Below are 24178 nucleotides of genomic sequence, written 5' to 3' on the forward strand. Positions count from 1 at the left end.
TAAACAGTAATAAAATATTTAATACCCTTACCATTTTAATTTAATTATTTCCATTCGAAAATTCACTAATGAAAAAGAGCTCTCCGAAGGGAACAAAGAAAAAGAAATAAATAAATAGAAAAACTTAACAAAACACAGCGTAACATACAACCCACAAACAAAGCCTTAACCAGAAATAAGAAAGAACAACCCCCCCCCCCCCCCCCCCCCCAAAAAAAAAAAACCAATCTCTCCTCTCTCGGCTCTGATCGGCAATTGATCGTCCGACTAAATCTCCGTCGATCGAATCGAATTCGAAGCCGATTCAATATCCGTCAATGTGGTCTTTCAAGGACCGCCAAGAAGAACTAGAGCCACAGATCTGAAAGCCAAGCCGAGCCTCGGAGCTGAAAAAAATTGGGTGCATTTCATCGGCGGCGAGTTCGCTGATCTGATGGTGGCGGAAACTCCGTATTTTCCGAAATCTACGGCGGCGATAATCACCGGCGACGAAGAGAATCAATCATCATTATCACCACCATTACCGGAGACGGAGGCTGAGCGAGAACGACGATGCAGCTTCGGTTCTCGCCTAGCATGAGAAGCATCACGATCTCAAGCAGTAATGGCTTTGTTGACTTGATGAAGATCAAGGTCGCAGCTCGTCACATCTCTTACCGGACTCTCTTCCACACCATTCTCATCCTCGCCTTCTTGCTTCCCTTCGTCTTCATCCTCACCGCGGTCGTCACTCTTGAAGGTGTCAACAAGTGCTCATCATTCGGTACTTCCATTTTTTATTTATTTCGAAAGATCTCTCTTTCTGATTGGTTTATCGCAGATCTTGACTCGATTTGATTCGAAACGTCTATATCAGTTTGGTCGGAATATTTTGGGAGTTTATCTGAACGTTTAGATTTGGGCTGGGATTGTTGTTGTTTATAAGGATAAAACCCTAAAGATTTGATTTTAAGTCTTGGTAACGAAATGTTAAATGTTTTTATTTTTGTGCGGATTTGTTGGGGTATGAATTAGCTTGATCAATTTGAAATAGCGAGCTGTATTAAAAAAAACGTGAAATATGTAGTATAGGTGATCTGAATATTGAATTTGAAGCTTGATTTTTATAAGTTCTTTACTATTGTAGGTTACTAGAGAGAATACATGAATGGTATTTATATCATTATAGCAATGCGATTTCAGTTTCAATATTCGTTTCAGTCTTGTTAATGTGTGATAATTGGTCTCTTAAAGATTTTTGGGTGTGTTGACTAGAACTCTATATTTCATTTTCACGTTATCCTGTGCAAGTTTTCCTTCTTCTCTTCTAATATTTTTCTTGTTAATTTTTATTATGCCTACCGGTGAGTAATTCTTGATTCTTTCTAAATTCAAGGAGGCTAATATATACGTACAGCATCAATGAAACCTGATTAAGAAAGATGAAATCCATTACTAAAATGTTTTCTTAACAAGACTGCTGAAGTTTTTTCCCAGTAGAATCTGAGCACTCATGATCTCGATTTTGTGATTAGGCTCTCTCAAAGATTATGGTATTAAAATCTCTTACATCTTTATCACCTTTTTTCCCTTTGCTTTGCATATTACATGTATGTACTATTTAGGACCATGTCAACAATGTCATGTAATTTACCTATTTGTTCTTAGACATTCAATTTTTTATTATTTTTTTATTTTTTTTTAACTTTAGACATTCAATATTTATGTTCACTGTTTTGGTTGTTCCTTAATCATTACAATTTAATTTGTTCTCTGCTCCAGATTGTTTAGGCAGGCGGTTGGGACCAAGATTTCTTGGTAGAGTTGATGATTCCGGGGTAAATCCCTTTTCCCAGCTATGATAATTTTACCCCTAGCTTCTTGGCCACTCTTGCAAGTCATAGTACACTTTGAGCTGAATCCTCTTTGATGTGTTAATGGTGCAGCAGAGATTGGTTAGAGACTTTTACAATATCCTCGACCAAGTGAACACCGAAGAAATCCCACCTGACTTAAAGCTTCCAAATTCATTTAGTCAACTTGTTTCCGAAATGAAGACCAACCAATACGATGCAAAGACATTTGCTGTTATGTTAAAAGCTATGGTATGTAACATACCATTGATGCTTCATTGTGTTTCTGTTCAGCGTTATAATTTTGTCTATGTCTCTTTTCTTAATATATGTGTGAGTCAGCAAAGCCCTTTCTTATTGTTATGCAGATGGAAAAACTTGAAAAAGAAATGAGGGAGTCGAAGTTTGCAGAGTTGATGAACAAACATTTTGCAGCAAGTTCTATACCGAAAGGAATCCACTGCCTTTCTCTGCGATTAACGGACGAATATTCATCCAACGCTCATGCGCGCAAACAGCTTCCTTCTCCAGAGTTTCTTCCGCTCCTCTCAGACAACTCTTACCACCACTTTGTCTTGGCAACAGATAATATTTTGGCTGCCTCGGTCGTTGTCACTTCTGCTGTGCAGTCATCGAGCAAACCCGAGAAGATAGTATTCCATGTCATTACTGACAAGAAAACATACGCGGGCATGCACTCTTGGTTTGCTCTGAACCCCGTATCCCCGGCCATTGTAGAAGTCAAAGGCGTACACCAGTTTGATTGGTTGACAAGAGAAAATGTCCCTGTACTTGAAGCTGTTGAAAATCAAAATGGAATCCGGAAATATTACCATGGGAATCATATTGCCGGAGCCAATCTCAGTACTATAAACCCGCGAGCATTTGCTTCTAAATTGCAGGCCAGAAGTCCTAAGTATATATCCTTACTCAACCATCTCCGTATATATTTGCCGGAGGTAACTTCTATCATTTCTGTACATCGTAATTCCATTTCTCCGATTTTATTGGAGTTTTGTTAATGGTGTAATTGTTCGTAATAATATCAACAGCTATTTCCGAATCTCGACAAGGTAGTTTTCTTGGATGATGATATTGTGATCCAGAAAGATCTATCACCACTCTGGGAAATCAACCTCGGGGGAAAGGTCAACGGAGCCGTGGAGACTTGTAGAGGAGAAGACGAGTGGGTAATGTCAAAGCATTTCAGGAACTACTTCAATTTTTCCAATCCCCTTGTATCTAAGCATTTAGACCCTGAAGAATGTGCGTGGGCATATGGGATGAATATCTTTGATCTTAAAGCTTGGAGGAAGACCGGCGTACGGGAAACTTATCATTACTGGCTGAGAGAGGTAAACTGGTTTTTCTGGATTGACAAGCTTCTGATATTTTCTGTTTATGCAACTTATATTTGTTTCCTTATGAGCAGAATCTCAAGTCCAACCTCACAATGTGGAAGCTCGGAACGCTACCACCTGCTTTAGTAGCGTTCAGAGGTCATGTTCATCCGATTGATCCATCGTGGCACATGCTTGGACTTGGCTATCAAAACAAAACAAACATCGAGAACGTTAAAAAGGCTGCTGTTATTCATTATAATGGGCAATCGAAGCCGTGGTTGCAGATAGGGTTCGAGCATCTTCGGCCTTTTTGGACCAAGTATGTCAATTATTCCAACGATTTTGTGAGGAACTGCCACATCTTAGAGTCGTAGGTGCCAAGAGGTGCCACAAACCAGGACAAGAAAATACAATACAAGATAAGCAGATATGATGTTTTATACAAGTTTCCTGCTCAAGCTGACAAAGCCCAGAAAATTGGCAGAGAGGGCTACGAAAAAGAAGTTATTTTGTTCAAGATAATCCCTATTATTGCTTCCTTCCACTTTTTTGCGCGGGCAAGTTGAGCAGCATTCCCGGTCACAGGCAAACGAGATTCATTCTTACGATCTGTAACATAGAGATCCATCTATTATTTTGGTTGGAGAAGCAAATTATTATTGGTCCTTCCTATTGGAGGTTTTGGTTGATTTTTTAGCACAAATTTCGGAATAAAGTCAGCTACTGAAGAAGAATACTACAACTCGTGCCCGTCTCAAAGCACACGTATTATGCTGATTTGATGCACGAAAGAGGAAAGTGAAAGCCCTCTCTTGTCAGGTTATTTCAAACATTAGTGCCAAAAATTATTTTGCACCACTCGATTATTTTTTTTCCCTTTCCCTTTTAATTTTTTATTGCTATCATTTTTGTTAGTTCCCCATTTCTTTCCCTTTTTGTTTGATGTTATATCATTGAAGAATTTAGGATTAGTTCCCCGAATTTCCTTGTTGCAGACACTATTCGGGGAGCTCCATTTTAGAACATATATTGGTATTCGTTAATTGTTATAAACGATTCACAATAGAGATTTGAAATGTGCATATTATTATTATTATTTTTTTTTAACTTGATAATTTTCTATCTTGTCTCGCATTTGATTGCATTTGTGGTACTCTCTTTGTCGCTTGCAAAACTTCTCCGAGTCTTTCAGTAGTTTGTTCATGAAATCAATTTTGGCAACTAGTCCAACAGTAGTGAATTTTGACTCAAGTTTTACCTTATTAGGATTTAAATTCTGAATAATATTTCAGACGCCCAAATTTTTCACGTTTGTCTTGGAAAAAAAATGTTACCGTTTTAACTGCACGTTGGTCTTATTAGATGTCTGATCTTTAAGTCTTATCTCTTTAAGAAACGTATTGTTATTATTAAATGACGCTTATTGTCACTTTGATTATTTGGACGTACTCCAATCTGATCTTTGGAGGATAATAGCACATTATCCAGATATCCTCTTAGAAAAACAGTTTTCAAATCAGAAAAAAAGTTCAAGCTCTTTATATTCTCGATCATGGAATTTTCCAAGTTGACGATGACAAGAAACCCTCTTGAGATTATTTTAAAAATCTTGGTAGTACTTTTATAATCTCCCTGTGTATGGTGGTAACAGCCATAATAAAATAAATAGAATAAGCCCCACTTGTGATTTGACTCTCTTTTTGGCGGTTTGTACCTTCTTTTTTCTTTTACTCATTAATTTTCTTGAAGTCGCATGTTGACGATTTAAAAAATAAGGTGGTTAGACATACGATAAGTATTCGCCTAGTTGTAGAATTTTATAACCAAATTTAGGTCGATTCTTCTAAATATAATTATGTATGGAAGAATCTGAAATATATTTTGTTATGTCTTGCAATTTCTCTCAACTCTCAGCTCAACTACTTGACTAAGGGTACAACCTAGGCTATATCTTTATGTAGGCTTTTATTAGAGAGAGTACAAATGATTGATTGTCAGAGATAATTTGAAATATTTGTATTTTTTATTTTATGTTTTTCCATGAATTTGAGTTTGAAGCAAGGATCGACTTACCGTTACCGTTTTCGTACCGGGACTTCAATTTTGAGGGGAAACCGCTTATCGTCGGGAAAACCGGGGGGAATTCAGGAAAGAAAAAGGAAACCGGCACCGGCAGGAAACCGTTTACCGGAGAGGAAACCGGCAAAAATGGGGGAAACCGAGGGGTATCCAGGAAAATATTTTGAAATTACAAACATTATTTTCATAGGTTCAATCTTCAAACATATCAAACATAAATGAGTTCTTAAACAAACACATTTCTCATATAGTTATAACTTCAAACATACAAAAAATAAACACACTTCTCATAGTTTAAATAAACACACGTACGACAAAATATAAAACACACTACTTAGTCATTAATTATACGTGGAGTGTCTTGAGTGTCTCTGTCACTCGTGAATGAAGAACCAGTCGACGGCTCTAGCCAACCTCTCATCACCAATTCATAATCTAATGAAGATTAATTCAACATTTCAACACCATCACCATCACAATAATCAAATAATCTCGAAATTAATTCAAATTCAACAATATCATCATAATAATCATCAATTCATATCAATCTATCATCATATTCTAAGTTTAAGACACAAAATTATGAAAATATTGAAAAAAAACCCTAAAAAACGAAACCCTCGGATGATACCTCTCGGTTTCCCCGAAATCTGAGAAAAATTGGCTTGACCTAAGAGGAATCCGGCGGGATGCACACCTAAAACGACGGAATTCCCGGAATATGGCCGGAATTCCCAAAATTTGGCCGGAATTCCCGGAATCTGGCCGGAATTCCCGAACGGCACCGGTTTCTTCGAATTCCCTCCCGGGGACCTCCGGTTCGGCGAATTTCGGCCTGATTCCGACCGGTTTCCCCGGAAAGTCGAACCTTGGTTTGAAGCTTTATATGTATAATCACGGCAACCCAGGACTCCCAAAAGGGACATTGGCATTCCAAAAGTCACTTTATTTGTCAGAACTCGTGTGTGTTATCAACATCTTGTCAATATGAATGAAAAATGAAATGAATGATAAAAAAAGAAAAAAAGATTGCGACTTTCCAGTCATTTCTTACTAGGGTTTAGTGTTAAACACTTAAAATTGCTTTAAAGTTAAAAATAACTTTTCCTGTTTCAGTTAGACAACCCTATACATATAGGCTTTACCACGGAAATAGAATCTAGAACAAATATGATAATTTCGGTTACTCGTATAAAAATGGTCCGCTAAAATCCCATAATTTTTACCAAATTATGATTGCACTTTGATTGAATGTGATTTACGTTTAACAGTACATAGACATGAAAATCCTTCTCTTTGGGAAGGAGGGTAGTCTTGATGTATCTTGAAGGCTACGTTGTAAGCATATGATTGGGACGTTGTAGATTTGTAGTTCAAACTAAAATATAAAATTGAGATGTAATTAACGTTTGCAAACGTTTAAGAAAATAGCCAATGATAATTATATTTGACTTAAATATCTTTATATTAAATATATGTTATAATTAACACAAAAAAAATGTAAATTATATATAAATTCTATAATTAATATACCAACGGTGAACTTTGGCAGAATTCTAAAGTAGTAGACAAGATTTTTCATCTAACACAATGAATCTATTTTATTGAAACTGTCATCGCCACAAATTCGTAGGATTTGGAATCACTCAATTTCGAGTTCATATGAGAAAGATATGGATTTTTGAAGTTTTGATGAGAAAAAAAAACTGTATGAGATAGAAAGTGACGAATTACTGTAGCAAAAAAAAAATGTCTGGAAAGACAAAATGTAAAATTTAAATGGCTTATTCAAGTGACATTTCATCTGTTCGGTTATTTTTTAATAAGTTTTCAAACATTAATTATAATCCAAACGTGATGTTTGAAATGATCTAGTAAGTTATAAATTTTTTCAATTTGTTTCACTCGTAATAAAAAGTAAAAAACGTACCAAAGTAATTAGCGTGACCAATTAACTTAAACGCCGGGTAGTGATGAAAAATAAACGATCATGCTAGGCAGGGGCGGAGCTGCCCTATGCCGAGAGTGGGCTTCAGCCCACACTGAAATTTCAATGTAATGTAATGTGGGCTTTATATTTTATTTCAAATAATTAAATACTAACCAAAAGCTCACACTAAAAAACTTTTGGATACTAATATTAGCACACTACACTAATACGCCCACACTGACTTTGATCTCTGGCTCCGCCCCTGATGTCATCTACGTATGATTTTTATTGTTTTTAATTATCCTGTTTTTTTTCCTTTCCCTTACCTTTTCCTTTTCCGTTCCTTTCTATTCTTTTATTGGGTGCCTTGTAGAAACTTTAATAAAAAAGTATAAGGGAAGATTTGTTGGTGGTGTGACATTGGAAGTTTGTATATAAAAATAAAAATAAAATAGAGCAATTAAATGTCCATTTCCATAGCAATAGGTGTTTTGAGGAAAAGGCGAGAATGGAGTCATTGACCCAGATTTTGAAGACTTTGAAAACAACGAAAAAGCCTCCTCTCTAGGCACTTGTTATTACTATTTGATCTCCTCCTCCTCCTCTCTCTCTCTCTCTCTCTCTCTCTTCTTTATTTATTGAAATTAAATCAAATATTTAGTTTCTCATCGAATTGTTTTTCTACCCCTTCGACTTGGAATTTTGAACCGGCTCTCTCTCTCTCTCTCTCTCTCGCACTCTGCCTAAAAAAGAGACCAGAATTCAATAGTTTCATCAACAACCCAGATCAGCTTCGAAGCCAAGTGAGTGAAAAACCCATTAAAGTTACCATCTTTTTCAAGTCTTTGATTGTTTTGGAGTTGAGCCAGCTGAGGATTTGAGATTTCTAGAAACACCCATCATGTGCAAATCTTTTTTTTTTTTGGATTGTCTTTTTGCTGAATAATAAACTCTGGGTCACTCTTTTGCTTCTTTGTCAATCCTTCGTATTTCACCTGGAAACAAAGTGTATTTGCTCAACGTGTAAATCTGTTGGTTTTGACTTTGCTGTGTTGTTTGTTTTCATGTTTGAAATTAGCTTAAAGAATTGACCATTTCCTCCTCCTCCTTTTTGGTTGGACCAGTAATTTGGAGATCAAGGATTGATGATCCAATCTTGGTACTGACCGGCTGCTCAAATCAGAACCCCATCAGCGACCAATCTTTGTGTGCGTGTGCGTTTGGAGTTTTGTTTTTGTGAGTCATTATATATGGCTGGAGTTCAAGATCAATTGGACATCAAGTTTAGATTAACCGATGGATCGGATATAGGTCCCAAAAGCTTTCCCGCGGCAATGAGTGTTGCGACTTTGAAGGAGAGCATACTCGCTCAATGGCCTAAAGGTGAGACCTTTTATTTCTCGTTAATTATGATTCCGAATCATGTTTCGATTCGATTCCATTGTGCCATCGCTCGATCTTGTATGTTATAAATGGCCTCTCTGTATTCTAGCTTCATTTGTTTTTGTTCTTTGCTAATGAGTTAGGCATGGCATGGTTTAGAAAGTAATTTAGTCGTTCTTAAGTTGCTTTCAATTACACCGTGTAATTGAATGTCTAGGCAAGTTTGTTTGTTTGTTTTTTTTTTTCAATTCCCCTTTGTTGCTATAGTTTGATTGAAGATTTTCCCTTAAGTTGCCGAAATCTCACAAGAGCCAACAGTTTTCGGGTGTGACTCCTCTTAACCCATTTAACGAGTTTTAAATGTGACTTCCCTTAACCCAGTTAACTGAATTTTGTATCGCACTAAATTCCATGGAAAAGATTTGTTTCTCTCACCTGATTGATATCGCAGTTTCTATGTGACATTCACTGATTCTCTCCTTTTGGTCTAGCTAATAAAAACAAGAAAATGTGTCTGTAATCTCTTTATTTGTACAGAAAAGGAAAATGGTCCGAGGACGGTAAAAGACATGAAGCTGATTAGTGGAGGAAAAATATTGGAGAACGGAAGAACGGTCGGAGAATGTCGAAGCCCTTTATGTGACGTCCCCGGTGGAATCACAACCATGCACGTCGTTGTTCAACCACCATCGCTCGAAAGAGGTACAAATTATTGTTCGCGATATTCTGATATAACCATAAAAAAATATCTATATTTATTACAGATGAGCATTTTGACGGGTTAAAATTAAAATCAACCGGTCGATTAATTTACATGTTAACCGGTTAAAACTAACCAAACTGTTAATTTTAACCGTTCATTTTGGTCAAAATTAACCAAGCGGTTAATTTTAATCGGCTATTTCATGTTTCATGGTTAACCGCGGTTAACCAACTATCAAGAAAAAATAATATTGAAACTAACAGTTAATTGGTTAACCATTTAAAAACACAGCGTTAACTTGTTAAATCTTTAGCCGTTTTGAACGGTTAATGATTAACCGTTAAGCCGTTCAAAATGGTTAAAGGTTTAACTGGTTAACCCTTTTGCCCACCTTTACTATTTCTGGTACTTAGGTCTTGTTGGTAACAGAAAAAATGAGTTATGAGCGGTTAAATCGGGATAAATCGTTACAAATTGAAAAGACCAGTTATTTTTTACCGGTTGATTAAAAAGCAGTAAAAATAGAATCAAAATTCCCGTATTTATGACCGATTTGCATTGCATTTTTGTGTGTGAAATTTGAATAGTTGGCCAATTTCATGATTAGGAAAAACACCGACCTTTTTGGTCATGGCTTAATTAATAAACTAATTACCAAGCTACTAGCTTCTCTTTTGGAGTTTTGATGCTTCTTCACAATTTATTATGCTCTCTTTTTTCTTTCTAACACAACAGAAAAGAAGGCGACGAGCGAACCGCAACCAAACAAGTGTGGATGTGTTATATTATAATCGAGGAAGCTTCGGATGAATGGTTGGCATTGTGTCAATTTTAGGTAGGTACATAAATTGATATGATTTTCATATCCTACAACCTAATTATTATTTTTCTTTCTTGACTGTTTCTTTGTCCCCAGCTAAACAAAAGCAAAAAAATTGCAAACGATCAATGGATTGGCGAAGAGCTTCTTCAGGGAGCATAAAAAAAGCATACATGTCTGTTATTCGTCCAATATATAGATTTTGCAAAATATCCACAGGTCTATGTTGCCTTTGATCTGATAATTGATTTTTTACCTTATATCTACTACACTCTGTCTTCATTGCGTTCTACTAAGTCTTATAAACCGTTGATTGATTGGATTCTTTTCGCCCTAATTTTTTTTTTTCTTTTACTTGTGTTCTTAATGAGTTTACTTTCGGGGGGTTTTTTTTTTTGGATTAATTCCTTTTTTACTCCCTGGAATCGTACCTCGATTTCATTTAACCCCTGTACTCGGAATTGTTGCAGAACTAATCTCAGAACTTAGACACGTGTTACAACTTGCCACTTCCGTCAGTTTTGGACGTTAAGTTTAACTTTTTTATGACGTGACATGATTTTAAATGCTTTTAATATTTAAATATTATTATCAGATTAAATAATTCAATATTTCTACCTCTCAAATCTCTCTTTCCTTTCTTCTTTTCTTCTCTGCATTTTTTTCTTTTCTGGTTCGCGTGGGTTGTTTAACATCCCTCCGAAAATCCATAGCCCCACCTGAATAACAGCAAAATAACACACAGCAAATGTGGGAAGCAACAGAACCACCATAAGCGAAATACGCTCGGGAACAATCGCAGCCTTAGCCCAGTCGGTCCAACCGATCGTCTTCTGAATCGTGTTCATCGTCAAATTCGCACTGAGAGGGTTCGCGGCCATGGCCGTCAGAAACATGGCCGAAGAAATCACCGACGTCTGAAAGCAAGTAAGCATGAGCCAGGATCTGAGCTTCCTCTCGGTCCCATCGCCAACGTTACTTCCACAGGCAAGGCAGAGGGATTTCACCAAAAGAAGGAAGATTCCTCCGGAGCCAAGAGGGCCTCGCTGAAGACCAGGCTGTACCCTAACCCTAGCGACGAGCTTCTGAAGAGAGAAACGAACTGGTACGTGATTCTGTTTCCCAAGCCGGTTTTGATGAAGCCTCGGGCGAACCAGAGGATTATCCCTGTCGCAATCGATGCCGCGAGAGGCTTCAGCGCCACTCCTTGCCATGGCTGCTTCGCCGGCGGTGCGGCGGCGGGAGCGTCTTCGGGCGCGGCGGAGGTTTTGACGGAGAGAGATCGACCGGATTTTGAGATCTCGGAGAGTCCGTCGACGGACACGATTGGTCTCAAAGCTCTGAGACTTGTTTTCCTCAGGGAAGAGGAAGAGACGCGATTTGTTTCGGTCCTGAGAAACGCCGATCGAGATATCGGAACTCGCGATCTGTGATTGAGAGTAGGTAGGCTTAGAGAAGAAGAACCGGTGGTTAGGGCTAGAGACGCCATTGGAGAGAAATCTCGGAGCTCCGACTGAGAGAAACAGAGAGAGAGAACCAAAGAGACTGAGAGAATTAAATTAAATAATATCCTTCATAAATGTGAAGCAAGAAACACAACCCACGCGAACCAGAAAAGAAAAAAATGCAGAGAAGAAAAGAAGAAGAAAGGAAAGAGAGAGGAGAGAGATAGAAATATTGAATTATTTAATCTGATAATAATATTTAAATATTAAAAGCATTTAAAATCATGCCGCATCATAAAAAAGTTAAACTTAACGTCCAAATACTGATGGAAGTGACAAGTTGTAACACGTGTCTAAGTTTTGAGATTAGTTCTGCAACAATCCCGAGTCCAGGGGGTTAAATGAAATCGAGGTACGAGTCCGGGGGGTAAAAAAAGAATTATTTCTTTTTTTTTTTGGATGTTCAAGTGGGGTCTTGTATAAAAATAAAAACAAATTATCGCTTGCCTCACAATGTCTTGTATTTCTCTTAGAATGGTATTTTTTTTTTTTTTTAGCATAATGATAAAGTTGATACCGGACTTGTTTTTCTCTTTTCGTTTATTTTATAATTAGTAATGATCAAATTGAATTAATACAGAATATGTTAAACGAGTAATGAATCTAATGAGAATCTATTGAGGAAAAGACGTGCCTATAAAAAAGAGTTGTATTTTGGGGTATGGTCAACTTGTCAACTGTGGTACAATCGAGGCAGGAACCTCGGATGATGGGTTAATATTTAAATCGGCCTCCTAGATTTGAAATAATAGCTCTTACTTAACTTACTTTATTTTAAAATATAGCTTCATCTTAAGGTTTATCTAATTAACGTGATACAAAAATCGAGATGAGCTTAGTTGACATGACCGCATGTCCGCATGTGTGAAGTTTTGAGGGTGTAAGCTCAAATCTCGCAAATGAAACCTCTTTCATATTCTAAAGTTTAAAGGTTATCTTTATAATTTGTGTTTCAGTGCCCAATGTATTTTATCGGGTACAAAATGAAAAATTCAAAAAACAAAAAACATAAGTGTGTAATGTCACACTTTATCTTGCTTGCAAATATACTGAGGAATCTTGTGAGCTATTTTGAAGGGAAAAAAAAAAACTTGCGAGTTTGGAAGGTCATATAGTCATTCAGGAGGGGATAGTTCTTACTTAACGATTTGGATTCGAAATCGTTAAGCGGAGGGTTCGGTTCTTGAGTCTTGTAATTCATTTCTTTTACTTATCTTGAAAATCCTTGTGTGTTAAGTTGATTGTTTAGGAGAGAGCGAGTCCTCTCGAACGACTCCTAGTTATCTCATTCTTGTAATTCCACGACCAATTAGGTCAAAGTGAAAAAAGATTCTCTTCCTCTTATATTCGGAAATCACTATATCATCTATAGTACAATACACGAGAGCTATTCTGAGACTGAAGAGAAAACCAAGTGGAGGTTAGACTGTTGCAGGTGGGTTGGCGGCGATTCTCAGCTCCGGCAACCGAGTCATATCACCATCTCCAACCCCCACTTCACCAAGCACAACGACTGTCTGTGCCCATGTCCCCTCGAGATGGTGGCATAGTCTCTGATCATAAATACTGTGAGTGACAACTGATGTTATTCGGGTCGAGCAAAGGCGGATATGCTGATGAAATGCTGATGCTGCCTCGGTGCAGGTGAGGATTATTCCACGTCATCAATAGCTACACATCGGCTCATGTACGCCATCAGTGGCCAATGCGACCAGTCTCGGGAACAAGCACTACAGGTCTCGCAGTTGCTACGAGGGAACAAGCACTACAGGTCTCGCAGTTGCTACGAGGCAAAACAAATGCTAGATTTCTTCACTCTTTTCTCTAATCATATGTTGTTATCTTGGAACTATTAGCTGAGACAGCTATTTGATTTCATAGACTTCACAAGTTCAGAAAAGGGGTGGAAGCATTAAGTTTGGTGTTTGGTTTTTCATTGTTTCTACACAGAGGCCACTTCAGAAGCCATTTACATCAACTTATGAAAGTTGATTCGGTTATTCTTTACCTTAGTAGAGGCATCGAGAAATGAAATAGTACAGTCCAAATTTCCATTCATCTTACTAAACCTCAAGTTGGTTTTTAAAAGAAAAAGGACGAAGAAGAGATCATTTAATTTAAACGAAAGTGGTGAAGGGAACGAAACATAATCTCAGATTCTCTATTGGCTATCTGATTCATTGCCAGAGTCGATATTCATTGGTTGTTGATTCTTGTAGCCACTAATCTCGTCCTGGTAACGTTTCTTATCTTGCCGAGCCTTGTCTTCAAAAATTTCTTTTTCCTCAACTGCACAAAAGGGAGAAATAAGCATAGCCTTCTTAATTATAGTGTGATGTGATATATCAAGATTTGGGAGAACCAATCGTCCGTATCTTATGGGCCTGATAACATCACACAACAAAAATGCATTCTCTTTTGGGTTTCAAATATGAGCAATAAAACAATTACCCGACATCTTTTTCCATTTCTCTCCCAGGACTCGTCCCACTTCAGTGAATGCGATTCCAGGATTAGACTTCTTCACATTCTGTATGAAATTAAAATACATTGAGAGTTAGTAGCTTCACATTATGTGCATCAAAGAGAAGGGACACGAGGCCTAATAGTCAACTTGGCTAGGTTCAGAGTTAGCCCAGATAACAAACCCACCTCTCTTTCCATGTTTGAGAAGAACATGAAGCTAGACATGCCTCGTTTTGGCGCGTTCGGGTCCTTTTTCTTTTTCTGTTTTTTCTTCTTCGACGAACCATCTTCGTCCGCATCTCTAGATTTCTTTTTGGAAGAGGATGCCTTGGTGGCCGAAGCTTCCTTTTTGGGTGGCTTCTGAAAGTGACCATCCATACGACAGAGATTATTATGTGGAGAACCATATTGAAACATCATACAAAAATTAATTAAGAATAAGATGGCCTTGCCTCTTTCTCTTTCTCTCTCTCTTTCTCTCCTCCACTATCGCTGGCATCAGAATCCTCACCCCCAGAATCATCGGTCGGGGAACCTGAATCGTCCTTGTCAGCGACAAAATCCTCATCCTGGAAAAATTCATCACATAAGTGGACTTGCACATTGAATGAGAGAGAGAGTTGTGGGGACAAACAAGCATATAGGCACACCAATTACTTGCAACAAATATTATATATCAAATATAAAGAAATGTTGATATGACTTGTGTTTACTGCACATGGCTTGATTGCACAAACAAACCAAGTCGTCGGGATAGACAAGCATATAGGCACGCCAATTACTTGCAACCAATATTATATTTCAAATATAAAGAAATGTTGATATGACTTGTGTGTTTATTTATATTGTCCATGGCTTGATTGCATAAACAATCCATGTTTTTGAGTATCTGGGTACATGTGCAGAAAGTCATGCTATATAACCTTTCTTTGAAAAAATCCCAACGAAATCTAAAACATTGCTTATCTTCTTTATTTTTCGTGAATATAATATATTACTTGGGTGTGAAAAGAAACGTTCCACTTTGCACGTCTGAATTGTAGTAGCCTAATGAACATGAAATTAAATATCCATATGTTATGGCACACCTGTGTGTGTGTGTGTGTGTGTGTGTGTGTGTGTGTGTGTGAGAGAGAGAGAGAGAGAGAGAGAGAGAGAGAGCTGCTACCTCTTCATCACTTTCACCAGCTTCGTTCTGAACACGAACCATGTGAGGATCAACAGCATCATCCTCCTCCTCGATAAGAACTTTGGTCACACCATCAGCAGACTGGGCCCCTCCCAAATTCATTATTTTCAAGCCCTTACCGCTGCCACCAGAATCGAATTAGACAGCATATCATTATATTTTCTCTCCATTATATAAAAAAGGAAAAGGAGACGGTCGTACTAACCTAATGAAGTCAAACAGATTATGATATTCATTCCTCTGAATGTTCCGGAAAAGATGTTCTTGCTCGGTTTTAAGTCTGATAAGGAGATCAAAGTAATGCATGTTCGAGCCACCAGCAGCGTGCCTTTCAAACTCCACGTATTCGATCTAAAAAAATGGAGAATCGCGTCACGTGTTATTCCAAACATGATAACATTTGATATCTCCAGGTAAAGATCTTACCTCCTCGTGGAGAATAAGGGTGGGAGGCTTGGGCAGGAAAAAGAAACTCTTTTCGAGGGGATACAAGACTCCATCTTCAGCTTTCAACGACGATTTCACTGCATATCCATGCTGACAGCTTCTGAATTTTCCTGGTTTAGTAACCTTGGCCCCAGATAAACCACGCAGTATAGTCGTGAACACCTCGTGAATGAATCCCTGTTAGATCCAAGGTAAGAAAAAGTAAGTGAAACAAGTCACGGGCTGCAAATTTGAGAAAGATCTGAAAACTTGTCCAGCTGTTTATAGACCTTAGAATACATCTAGTTCTCATGAGAGAAGAGATCAACTTAATACCTTATAGGATGGTTCTAACTTGTCCTTGTACTTGACGTTCAAGAGATCTTCACTCATTGTCAGAGAGCTCTCGACTATGAAGTCACTTTCAAACTACACACGACAAGTAAAAGCATTCCAAATGACTTTATTTCTATTTTTTTAGTTTTAGTTCACTTTTCATGACACTGAACCCACAACCATTTCTGTGTGGGTGGTGCAAACCACTGAGCTAAACTCTCTCATTAACTTTTTTTTTATATCCATCAATCGAGGAGAGGAAATAATACCTGCAACACTATGTGAGGATACAAAGTTTGTCCTTTACGGATTGGTGGATCGAGAGTAACAACGACAAAGGTGTGTGGCTGGTTGGACTGCGTATGCACAAGATCACAAGGTATAATCAGGATCACACTTCCTATTAATTGATGCACAATTAATTGATTCCCATGAATACAAATCAGTTTAACTGTAAACCTGTAACCAAATATAATACCTTGGGAAGTAAAAAAAGACGAACAACACTGCTGTACTGAATTTTGAAATCATTAGCCTGCCCTTGTAGCCGCAAGAATGAAAGATGAAGTTCCACACTGTAACGCCCCCTATAAAAAGCAAGTAATTGCTTAGCATTAGTGATACGGTCCACAAGATTTGGTGTTCCTATATAAATGAGCATTGACTAAGCATTTTAATAAATCTACCTTGGTGTAAGAATGGCAATACCCTCAAATGTAACAACAGCTTCTTCCCCTCCAGCACCAACATCCGCCATTGACAAAATTTTGTCACGGAACACCTTCGAATAATTTATTTTAAACAGATCAGAATACCATCACCAACATAATCTCAAAACTTCCTTCACCAGAAAATTGTTAACTAACCTGGGCAGGAGGACGGTTTTCATCACCAACAAATTGAGTGTTGGAGTTGGGTATGTGAAAACTTATTTCCATCAACGAATCTTTCTGCAATGATTGATGAAAAAACAATTAAGCAGTAGTCTGAAGTCAATACCATATGCATTTTTTTTTCTTTTGAGGGTGCTAGTATATGTATACACATAGCAATGACTGTGCTAGCATAAAGTGCTTTTACAGGTAAAATAAAACCGGGGCATTAATTACAACACACCTCATTTGCTCCAGTCGTATCATCTACATGGAACTCTAAGATCACATCGTTTTTGCCCTGCATTTGTGTCTGCGACACATCTGCCAACGACACCTCGAAAGTTTGCTTAGGACCAGACATAAATGTCAGCATATTACCTGCAAACACCAGAAGAAACCTTGAAAAAAAAAATGCATCGAAAAATTTGAAATATACTACAAAAGACAGAAAAAACTTATAACGAAAAACCTTGAGGGCGCAATTAAGAATAGCATGAAAATGCCAGATTTGACTTCCCAGCGATTCATCACTGATAATACTAATAGTCTTTGCTATAGTGTAAAATCATTTGAAAATTATCAAGTGACGCGCAAATTAAAGTTTGTACACGTGTCAGATAGCAGAATATTTTAATGAACAATAAGCTCCAGCTAAGATACATTATATAGGTCACAGGGATCAAATTTTAATACATTTAATGCAGACTTTATTGATTAACAGACCTCTGTGGATTGTCCCAATTTTTTAGCTAATTGAAAGGTATTTTACTAACATAAATAAATATCTTGTATATTCTATGATTGAAAGTTGAGTTAGAAGGAAGAGACATGCAGACTTTATTGATTAACACACCTCTGTTGGATTGTCCCAACTTTTTAGCTAATCTGAAGGAATTTTACTAAGATAAATAAATATCTTGTATATTCTATGATTGAAAGTTGAGTTAGAAGGAAGAGACATGCAGACTTTATTGATTAACACACCTCTGTTGGATTGTCCCAACTTTTTAGCTAATCTGAAGGAATTTTACTAAGATAAATAAATATCTTGTATATTATGTGATTGAAATTTGAATAGAAGGAAGAGAGAGAAACCCACTCACCACTCAAATCAACTTCCCCCCAATTACGGCCACTCACAGAAAGCAGTTTCTCTTCTGGGGTTAAACCACAAGTACTCTGGAAATAGGTTGTCAAACTAGTGACATCCTACAAGGCAATCATGGGCAGAAGATGATTATATGGTTATAGATTGGAAATACTCCAAATTATAGTCATGTCATACGGCCACAAACTCAGAAGAACAAGAGAATGTAATAGAATGAGTAACACAAACCTGGTCGCGAAACCCAGTAAACTTATAATACAGCCCATCTTTGATCCGCACACCAAGCTGATTACTCCTTGGGACCTTCATCCACGTCACACCCACAATGTCTGCTCTTTCTACCTCAATTGCTTTACCACCTCCTTGTTTTTTCCACAAAATTCCGCCAGAGTATACTTTAAGTTGGCCTGGGTTCTATCACATACGGTCAATTTAATTACAAATACAAATTACGAATTAGCACCAACTTAGAAACCCTAGATGTAAATAATTAGAGTTTCAGGATGACCAACTAAATAAAATCCCCAACTATACAACCCCATTTAGCCCATACCCACCAAATTAACTTATCGTCAGTGTTTCGAGTTCATCCCAAAGAACTTCGACAAAAAGAAAAAATTAGGGTTTAATAACCAATGGCAAGGGACATAAGTCCGTCCCCTCGTTTCTCGTCTCTAGACTAAATTCCCTCTCAGAAATACTCAGAAACATTACAGACGGCTCGAGAGCCGCAACCGAATCGAAATCTAGACCTGATTTAGAGTTACATAGTAACACCAAGAACCCCCAAAAATTGAAGAAAATAAAGATCTGAAACAATTGAAAAAAGTCCCACGAAAAAGGTGAGAACTCACAGTGCCTCCACGGCCTCCGAGCGAAATGTTGTTGAACAGATGACCGTCGGTCATGGCGTCGATAAGTCGAAACCCTAATCTGCGAAAAGTTAGAGAAAACTCCTGAGATTGTGTACTGTCTGGGAACCAATGAATAAAATTTGTTTGTAAACTTATAGGTGCTGTGGCGGTGCGCATTACGCACCCGAGATAATGCGCGCGAATTGGGAATGCAATCCTGTGGGAGCGTGTTCACGACAAAGAGTTGTGTTTGGTTTTCATTCCAAAAATTCCAAAAACTGTTTTTCACTTTTTGAGTTGAAAAAATTGAAAACAAAAAGTGAAAATGTGTTTGTTTTAATTTTTCGGAAAAAATTTTCAAAAAAATTTTGAAGTTGTTTTGTAAAAAAGTAAAGAAAACTGAAAACAAATAAAAGGTGTTTTTGGAAAAAAAATTCTTCTCTTCTCCTTCTCCTCATCTTCTCTTTTCATTCTTTCAAAAACAAAAATGAAAACTATACTAAACATTTTTTTCAGTTTTTTCACTTTCTCAAAAACAAAAATGAAAACTGTACCAAACAGCTTTTTGAAAACAACTGCAAAATAATTTTTCAGTACAACTACAAAAATTAAAAAATAGAAAACAAAAACTTTTCGAGTTAACTACCAAACACAACCTAAAGCTTTTCACTTTATGTCTATCAACGATTAAATATCGAGTGTAGTTAGTTTGTCTACTGTTAATTATACGCAACTTTAAAGTAGGGGTTGTGGCATCAACAAATATTTGGAATTGTTGGAATCGATCTAGGGTTTAAGAAAATAATTAACGCTTCGGGAAGCGGCAGAATTTTAAAAATTTTCTTTTACAAGTAAAAATAGTTTTTACTAACCTAGACAAGTGCAAGTACATGTATTAAAAACTAATATGAGCTAAGAAGTTTACTAACCTTTCTTGAAGCTTGATCTTTGAGAAGCTCTTAGAAAGTTGCAACGCTCGTCTCCCTTCGCAGCACGTCTCTCTTCCTTTCCTCGGCACCTCGAGCAACCACGAAAGTTTCTATCACTAAATCACTCGAAATAAAGGAATTAGTGAGTGGGCACTTTTAAACACTACGACTTAAGAACGAGTCTTGAAGTCGCAGAGCTAAACACTAGGTCGAGTGAGGACCTAGGTGCCAAAACAAGAAAAATCGAAAATAAACTAGAAAGAGAGAGAGAGAGGAGTTCGGCCAAAGTTCTAGAGAGAGAGTCTCTCAAATCTCTTAAACTTGGATGAATGAAAAGTGTGGAATGAGGCTCCTATTTATAGGAGAGGTCTTACCTTCAATAAGGTAGTTTCCTCTTCTATAGAATATCACATATTAATGAGCAAATTTCCCCTTTTCTTCTATGAGGCACACGGCCAAGACTTGCCAAGCAAGTCCTTGGATTTGTTTCCTCTTTTATTTGCTTCTCTCTTGACCCTTATGGCCGAAATTCCCTTATGCCATGCATAGGAAATTTGTTTCCTCTTTTTCTTTTGGCAAGTATCTATATACATTTATGCACAAAATAAACTCTCTTTCCTCTTGGGTAGTAGGCGCCCAAATCTTCTAGAAAAGCTTCTAGAATTTTCTTCACTTGTTCATGACAACATAAGAAAAGGCCCATTTAGAATTTTCAATAAAATTCTTATGAAATGAAATTAATCCACGAGGCCCAATACTCAAGTTATGGCCGAGTGACATTAAGTCATCAAATGAACTTGTCAAAAAATTTATTGACATTCATTTCATCCTTTGTCTCAAAAGACAAAAATACCCTTTTGACTATTTTCGTTCTCGTTTTGACTTAGCTTCCAGTTTAACTATTCCTATCGATGTGATTCGTGACAGTGACCTCATGGACCCAAATGAACAAAGCTTGAGCTAAACACTTGGACTCAAAAGTTCACAAACCTTTTCCAAGTTTAGCTTAATGCTAACTGACTCCACTAAAGAGCTGACACTGAAAATCTCTCGGTTCAAATGAATTTATTTTCTACTCAAGAATTCAACCTAATTATGATGAGCGGATCCACTGAATATTATCTATGTTTACCCTTCATGAATGTCATCAGCTAGTCGGGATTTACTAAATTACCATTTTACCCTTCTAGCTGTTATTTCCTCAACTCCTTTGTCGCTTGTGAATAAGTTAGAAACAATGTATTGACGAGGAGCTAACAAGTCACATTGTTTCATCCAAAAGAGTCAGGACTCAATTTGGACACTGGCCAGTTCATTTATTAACACTCCAAGGAACAAAGCATGAGGTGACATACATTGCATTTCAGCAATCTTGTTCATGAATTCCATATCTATGAGAACTTCACAAAGTTACTCATGACATTCTCACAACTCAGTACTTCACCAATAGGCCCTGTTCGGAATCACATAGTGAGTCCGAACTCTGACTTTCTCAAATGAGAATACTAAGGTGTGAAATGACATGTCTCATTTCAGGATTAAGGTAAGCATGATGCAATTCATACATAGTGACTTCGAGACATAAGAGGTTAAATGGTTTGTTCTTATCTTGTCTCTAGAAGTGCACTGGTCAATTCAGTACCTTCGGAAGATACCTAGAAGAACTATAGAGTCTCCAACTCTCAATGCCTCATAACTAGACATCATAGATTCTTCTAACAATCGTACTGAGGTCAATAGTCCTTTGACCCTAAGATTGCGAATATATCGTTTTAAGCAAACTACGAAGAGTTTGTTCATGCAAATCTACATTTGTCTCTTCGTAAGTTGTTAAGTTTGTTTATGGACTAAAAGACTAAGGTTTTATCATAAAGCTTCAGACAAGGAAGATTTGAATGAACGTTTCAACTTTTTATTAATGAATAAGCAATTACAAGCAAGAGTCTTCATGAGACTATATTACATCAAATGTACACAAATAGACACTACTACTCTTCTTGTGGGCACCATTGACAACAAACTCCCACTTGACTCAAAGAAGATGTGAGTAGTCCTACATGCCTAATCCCTCTCGAAGTTGGTCGAAGACCATGTTCGCTAGGGCCTTGGTGAATGGATCTACCAGAGATCTACTTCACCTCCATGTGTCCGCGTTGCGTGATCTCTCGAATCAAATGGTATTTCCTCTCAATATGTTTAGAGCGCTTATCGCTTCTAGGTTCCTTTGAGTTAGCGACAGTCCCACTATTATCACAATAAAGGGTCACGGGCTCGTCGACGTTTGGAACAACTTCCAAATACTTAAGGAATTTTCTAAGCCATACAGCCTCTTTGGATGCTTCACAAGCAGCCACATATTCTGCTTCCATTGTGGAGTCAGCAATGCAAGATTGCTTAATACTCCTCCACACAACAGCTCCACCATTAAGGATGAACACAGATCCCGAAGTGGATTTCCTGGAATCCTTATCCGCTTGAAAATCGGAGTCGGTATATCCCGTCATAGTCAGGTCAGTACCTGAGTATGTAAGCATCAAGTTCCTAGTTCTTCGAAGATACTTAAGAACATGCTCAACAGCAATCCAGTGCTCGGATCCAGGGTTGGATTGGAAACGGCTAACTACGCCAACGGCGAAACAGATGTCAGGTCTAGTGCAAAGCATAGCATACATGAGGCTTCCTACGGCAGAGGCGAAAGGAATTTTCCTCGTGTCTTCAATCTCTTGTGCAGTCTTGGGAGACTGGTTCTTAGAGAGTGAAACTCCATGCCTAAAGGGTGTTTGGCCCTTCTTGGAGTCTTGCATCGAGAAGCGATCCATTACCTTATCAATATAAGACGCTTGAGAGAGCGACAGGGTCCGGTTTTTTCAATCTCGAAAGATTTGGATTCCCCGAATGTACGTGGCTTCTCCTAGATCCTTCATATCGAATTGTTATGCCAGCCAGACCTTAACCTCAGATAACTTACCCACGTCATTACTAATGAGTAGTATATCATCGACATATAGTACCAGAAACACAACTTTGCCTTCGTGTATTAACTTGTAAACACTAGGCTCATCTATTGATTGTTCAAAGCCGAAGCTTTTTAAAGTTTCATCGAATCTAATATTCCATGACCTAGATGCTTGCTTTAATCCATAAATGGAATTAAGCAACTCACAAACCTTGGTCTCTAGACCTTCTTCCACGAAACCGTCTGGTTGAGCCATGTAAATGCGCTCGTCAAGATTGCCATTCAGAAAGGCTGTCTTGACATCCATTTGCCATATCTCATAGTCGAGAGCTGCAGCTATGGATAGGAGTATGCGGATGGATTTAAGCATCGCGACTGGCGAGAAGGTTTCTTCATAGTCAATCCCTTCTTGTTGGGTATAACCCTTCGCCACAAGTCGTGCTTTGAACGTCTCGACGTTCCCATCAGGACCCCTTTTCTTCTTGTATATCCACTTACACCCTACGGGTTTAATCCCTTCAGGAAGGTCTACAAGTTTCCAGACTTTGTTGACATACATCGAGTGCATTTCAACTTTCATGGCGTCAAGCCAAAGGTTTGATTCAGAACAAGCCATCGCTTGGCTATAGGAAACAGGATCATCCATGTCAGAGACGGCTACAAGAGAGTCTGCATAAGACATGTACCTGTCAGGCTTTTGAGTAGCCCTCCCACTACGTCTAAGTACTACTTGACGAGATTCTGATGAGTTAGGTTGTGTTTCAGTTGGGGTAAGAACAGTTCTTACAGATGAGGTAGAAGCTTCCTCACCCAACTTTTCTTCAAGCACAATTTTGCTTCTAGGTTTTGCATCCTTCATAAAGTCCTCCTCAAAGAAACGAGCATTCGTGCTAACGAAAGTCTTATCGTCCTCGGGACTATATAAGATGAAACCCTTGGTTTCCTTTGGATATCCCACAAACAAGCACAATTCTGACCTACTAGCCAACTTGCTAGTCTTTTGCCTTAGCACGTGTGCAGGGCAACCCCAAATTCGGATGCGGCCAAGATTCACTTTACGGCCAGTCCATCATTCATAAGGAGTACCAGGAACCGTTTTGGACGGAACTTGGTTCAGAATATAGGCGGCTGTTTCGAGGGCATATCCCCAAAAGGAAAGAGGGAGTGATGAGTAACTCATCATTGATCTAACCATCTCCATAAGAGTTCGGTTTCTTCTCTCTGACACTCCGTTTTGTTGAGGTGTGCCAGGTGCGGTAAGCTGAGAAGCGATACCTTCTTCTTTAAGAAAGTCATCGAACTCTCCAGACATATACTCACCACCTCGATCAGATCGAAGGGTTTTGATCACTTTGCCAGTTTGCTTTTCCACTAAAGCCCTAAAGACCTTAAATACGTTAAAGGTCTCGGATTTGTGTTTAAGCAAATAGACAAACCCATATCG

General features: G+C 38.0%; 3 protein-coding genes across 7 annotated transcripts; 2 read left to right on the plus strand and 1 right to left on the minus strand.

Moving 5' to 3' along the window:
* The first annotated feature begins 205 nt into the window (after positions 1-205).
* LOC149407872 (putative galacturonosyltransferase 14) lies at positions 206-4273 on the plus strand. 4 transcript variants are annotated; one of them, XM_089615867.1, is made up of 6 exons: positions 206-763; positions 1762-1817; positions 1926-2084; positions 2201-2791; positions 2885-3187; positions 3265-4273. In XM_089615867.1, the coding sequence occupies exons 1-6, from the start codon at positions 553-555 to the stop codon at positions 3547-3549; spliced, it is 1605 nt and encodes a 534-aa protein (XP_089471993.1). In that variant the 5' UTR covers positions 206-552; the 3' UTR covers positions 3550-4273. The 4 variants fall into 4 exon arrangements, with proteins under 4 accessions (XP_089471993.1, XP_089472000.1, XP_089472009.1 ...); XM_089615874.1 differs by having other exon boundaries at positions 1929-2084; XM_089615883.1 differs by having other exon boundaries at positions 206-739.
* A 3394-nt stretch (positions 4274-7667) lies between these two features.
* Positions 7668-10442, plus strand: LOC149407873 (membrane-anchored ubiquitin-fold protein 1-like). The gene is made up of 5 exons (XM_089615901.1): positions 7668-7987; positions 8309-8567; positions 9105-9269; positions 10006-10105; positions 10187-10442. The coding sequence occupies exons 2-4, from the start codon at positions 8435-8437 to the stop codon at positions 10059-10061; spliced, it is 354 nt and encodes a 117-aa protein (XP_089472027.1). The 5' UTR covers positions 7668-7987; positions 8309-8434; the 3' UTR covers positions 10062-10105; positions 10187-10442.
* A 3044-nt stretch (positions 10443-13486) lies between these two features.
* On the minus strand, positions 13487-19093 carry HMG (high mobility group). Of its 2 annotated transcripts, XM_089615920.1 has the most exons (17): positions 19034-19093; positions 18850-18928; positions 18224-18409; positions 17991-18096; positions 17129-17265; positions 16879-16962; positions 16699-16793; positions 16491-16599; positions 16282-16368; positions 16013-16105; positions 15677-15874; positions 15456-15601; positions 15230-15371; positions 14514-14630; positions 14248-14421; positions 14047-14125; positions 13487-13884 (listed from the first exon to the last, which is right to left on the minus strand). In XM_089615920.1, the coding sequence occupies exons 2-17, from the start codon at positions 18901-18903 to the stop codon at positions 13757-13759; spliced, it is 1935 nt and encodes a 644-aa protein (XP_089472046.1). In that variant the 5' UTR covers positions 18904-18928; positions 19034-19093; the 3' UTR covers positions 13487-13756. The 2 variants fall into 2 exon arrangements, with proteins under 2 accessions (XP_089472046.1, XP_089472039.1); XM_089615913.1 differs by having other exon boundaries at positions 18850-19087.
* Between the last annotated feature and the right edge of the window lie 5085 nt (positions 19094-24178).

Source organism: Urtica dioica, chromosome 1, assembly GCF_054948205.1.
Source record: "Urtica dioica subsp. dioica isolate 48M chromosome 1, U.dioica_male_clone48M_v1_H2, whole genome shotgun sequence".
In the NCBI taxonomy this organism is placed as follows: Eukaryota; Viridiplantae; Streptophyta; class Magnoliopsida; order Rosales; family Urticaceae; genus Urtica; species Urtica dioica.

Coding starts and splice junctions, on each gene's coding strand:
- LOC149407872 (XM_089615867.1), top strand. CDS start 553: ATGCAGCTTCGGTTCTCGCCTAGCATGAGAAGCATCACGATCTCAAGC. Junction 2,085..2,200: donor CTGTTATGTTAAAAGCTATG/GTATGTAACATA, acceptor ATTGTTATGCAG/ATGGAAAAACTTGAAAAAGA. Junction 2,792..2,884: donor TCCGTATATATTTGCCGGAG/GTAACTTCTATC, acceptor TAATATCAACAG/CTATTTCCGAATCTCGACAA.
- LOC149407873 (XM_089615901.1), top strand. CDS start 8,435: ATGGCTGGAGTTCAAGATCAATTGGACATCAAGTTTAGATTAACCGAT. Junction 8,568..9,104: donor ACTCGCTCAATGGCCTAAAG/GTGAGACCTTTT, acceptor TTATTTGTACAG/AAAAGGAAAATGGTCCGAGG. Junction 9,270..10,005: donor ACCACCATCGCTCGAAAGAG/GTACAAATTATT, acceptor CTAACACAACAG/AAAAGAAGGCGACGAGCGAA.
- HMG (XM_089615913.1), bottom strand. CDS start 19,026: ATGCGCACCGCCACAGCACCTATAAGTTTACAAACAAATTTTATTCAT. Junction 18,097..18,223: donor TTACTGGGTTTCGCGACCAG/GTTTGTGTTACT, acceptor ATTGCCTTGTAG/GATGTCACTAGTTTGACAAC. Junction 16,600..16,698: donor ATTGCCATTCTTACACCAAG/GTAGATTTATTA, acceptor TGCTTTTTATAG/GGGGCGTTACAGTGTGGAAC.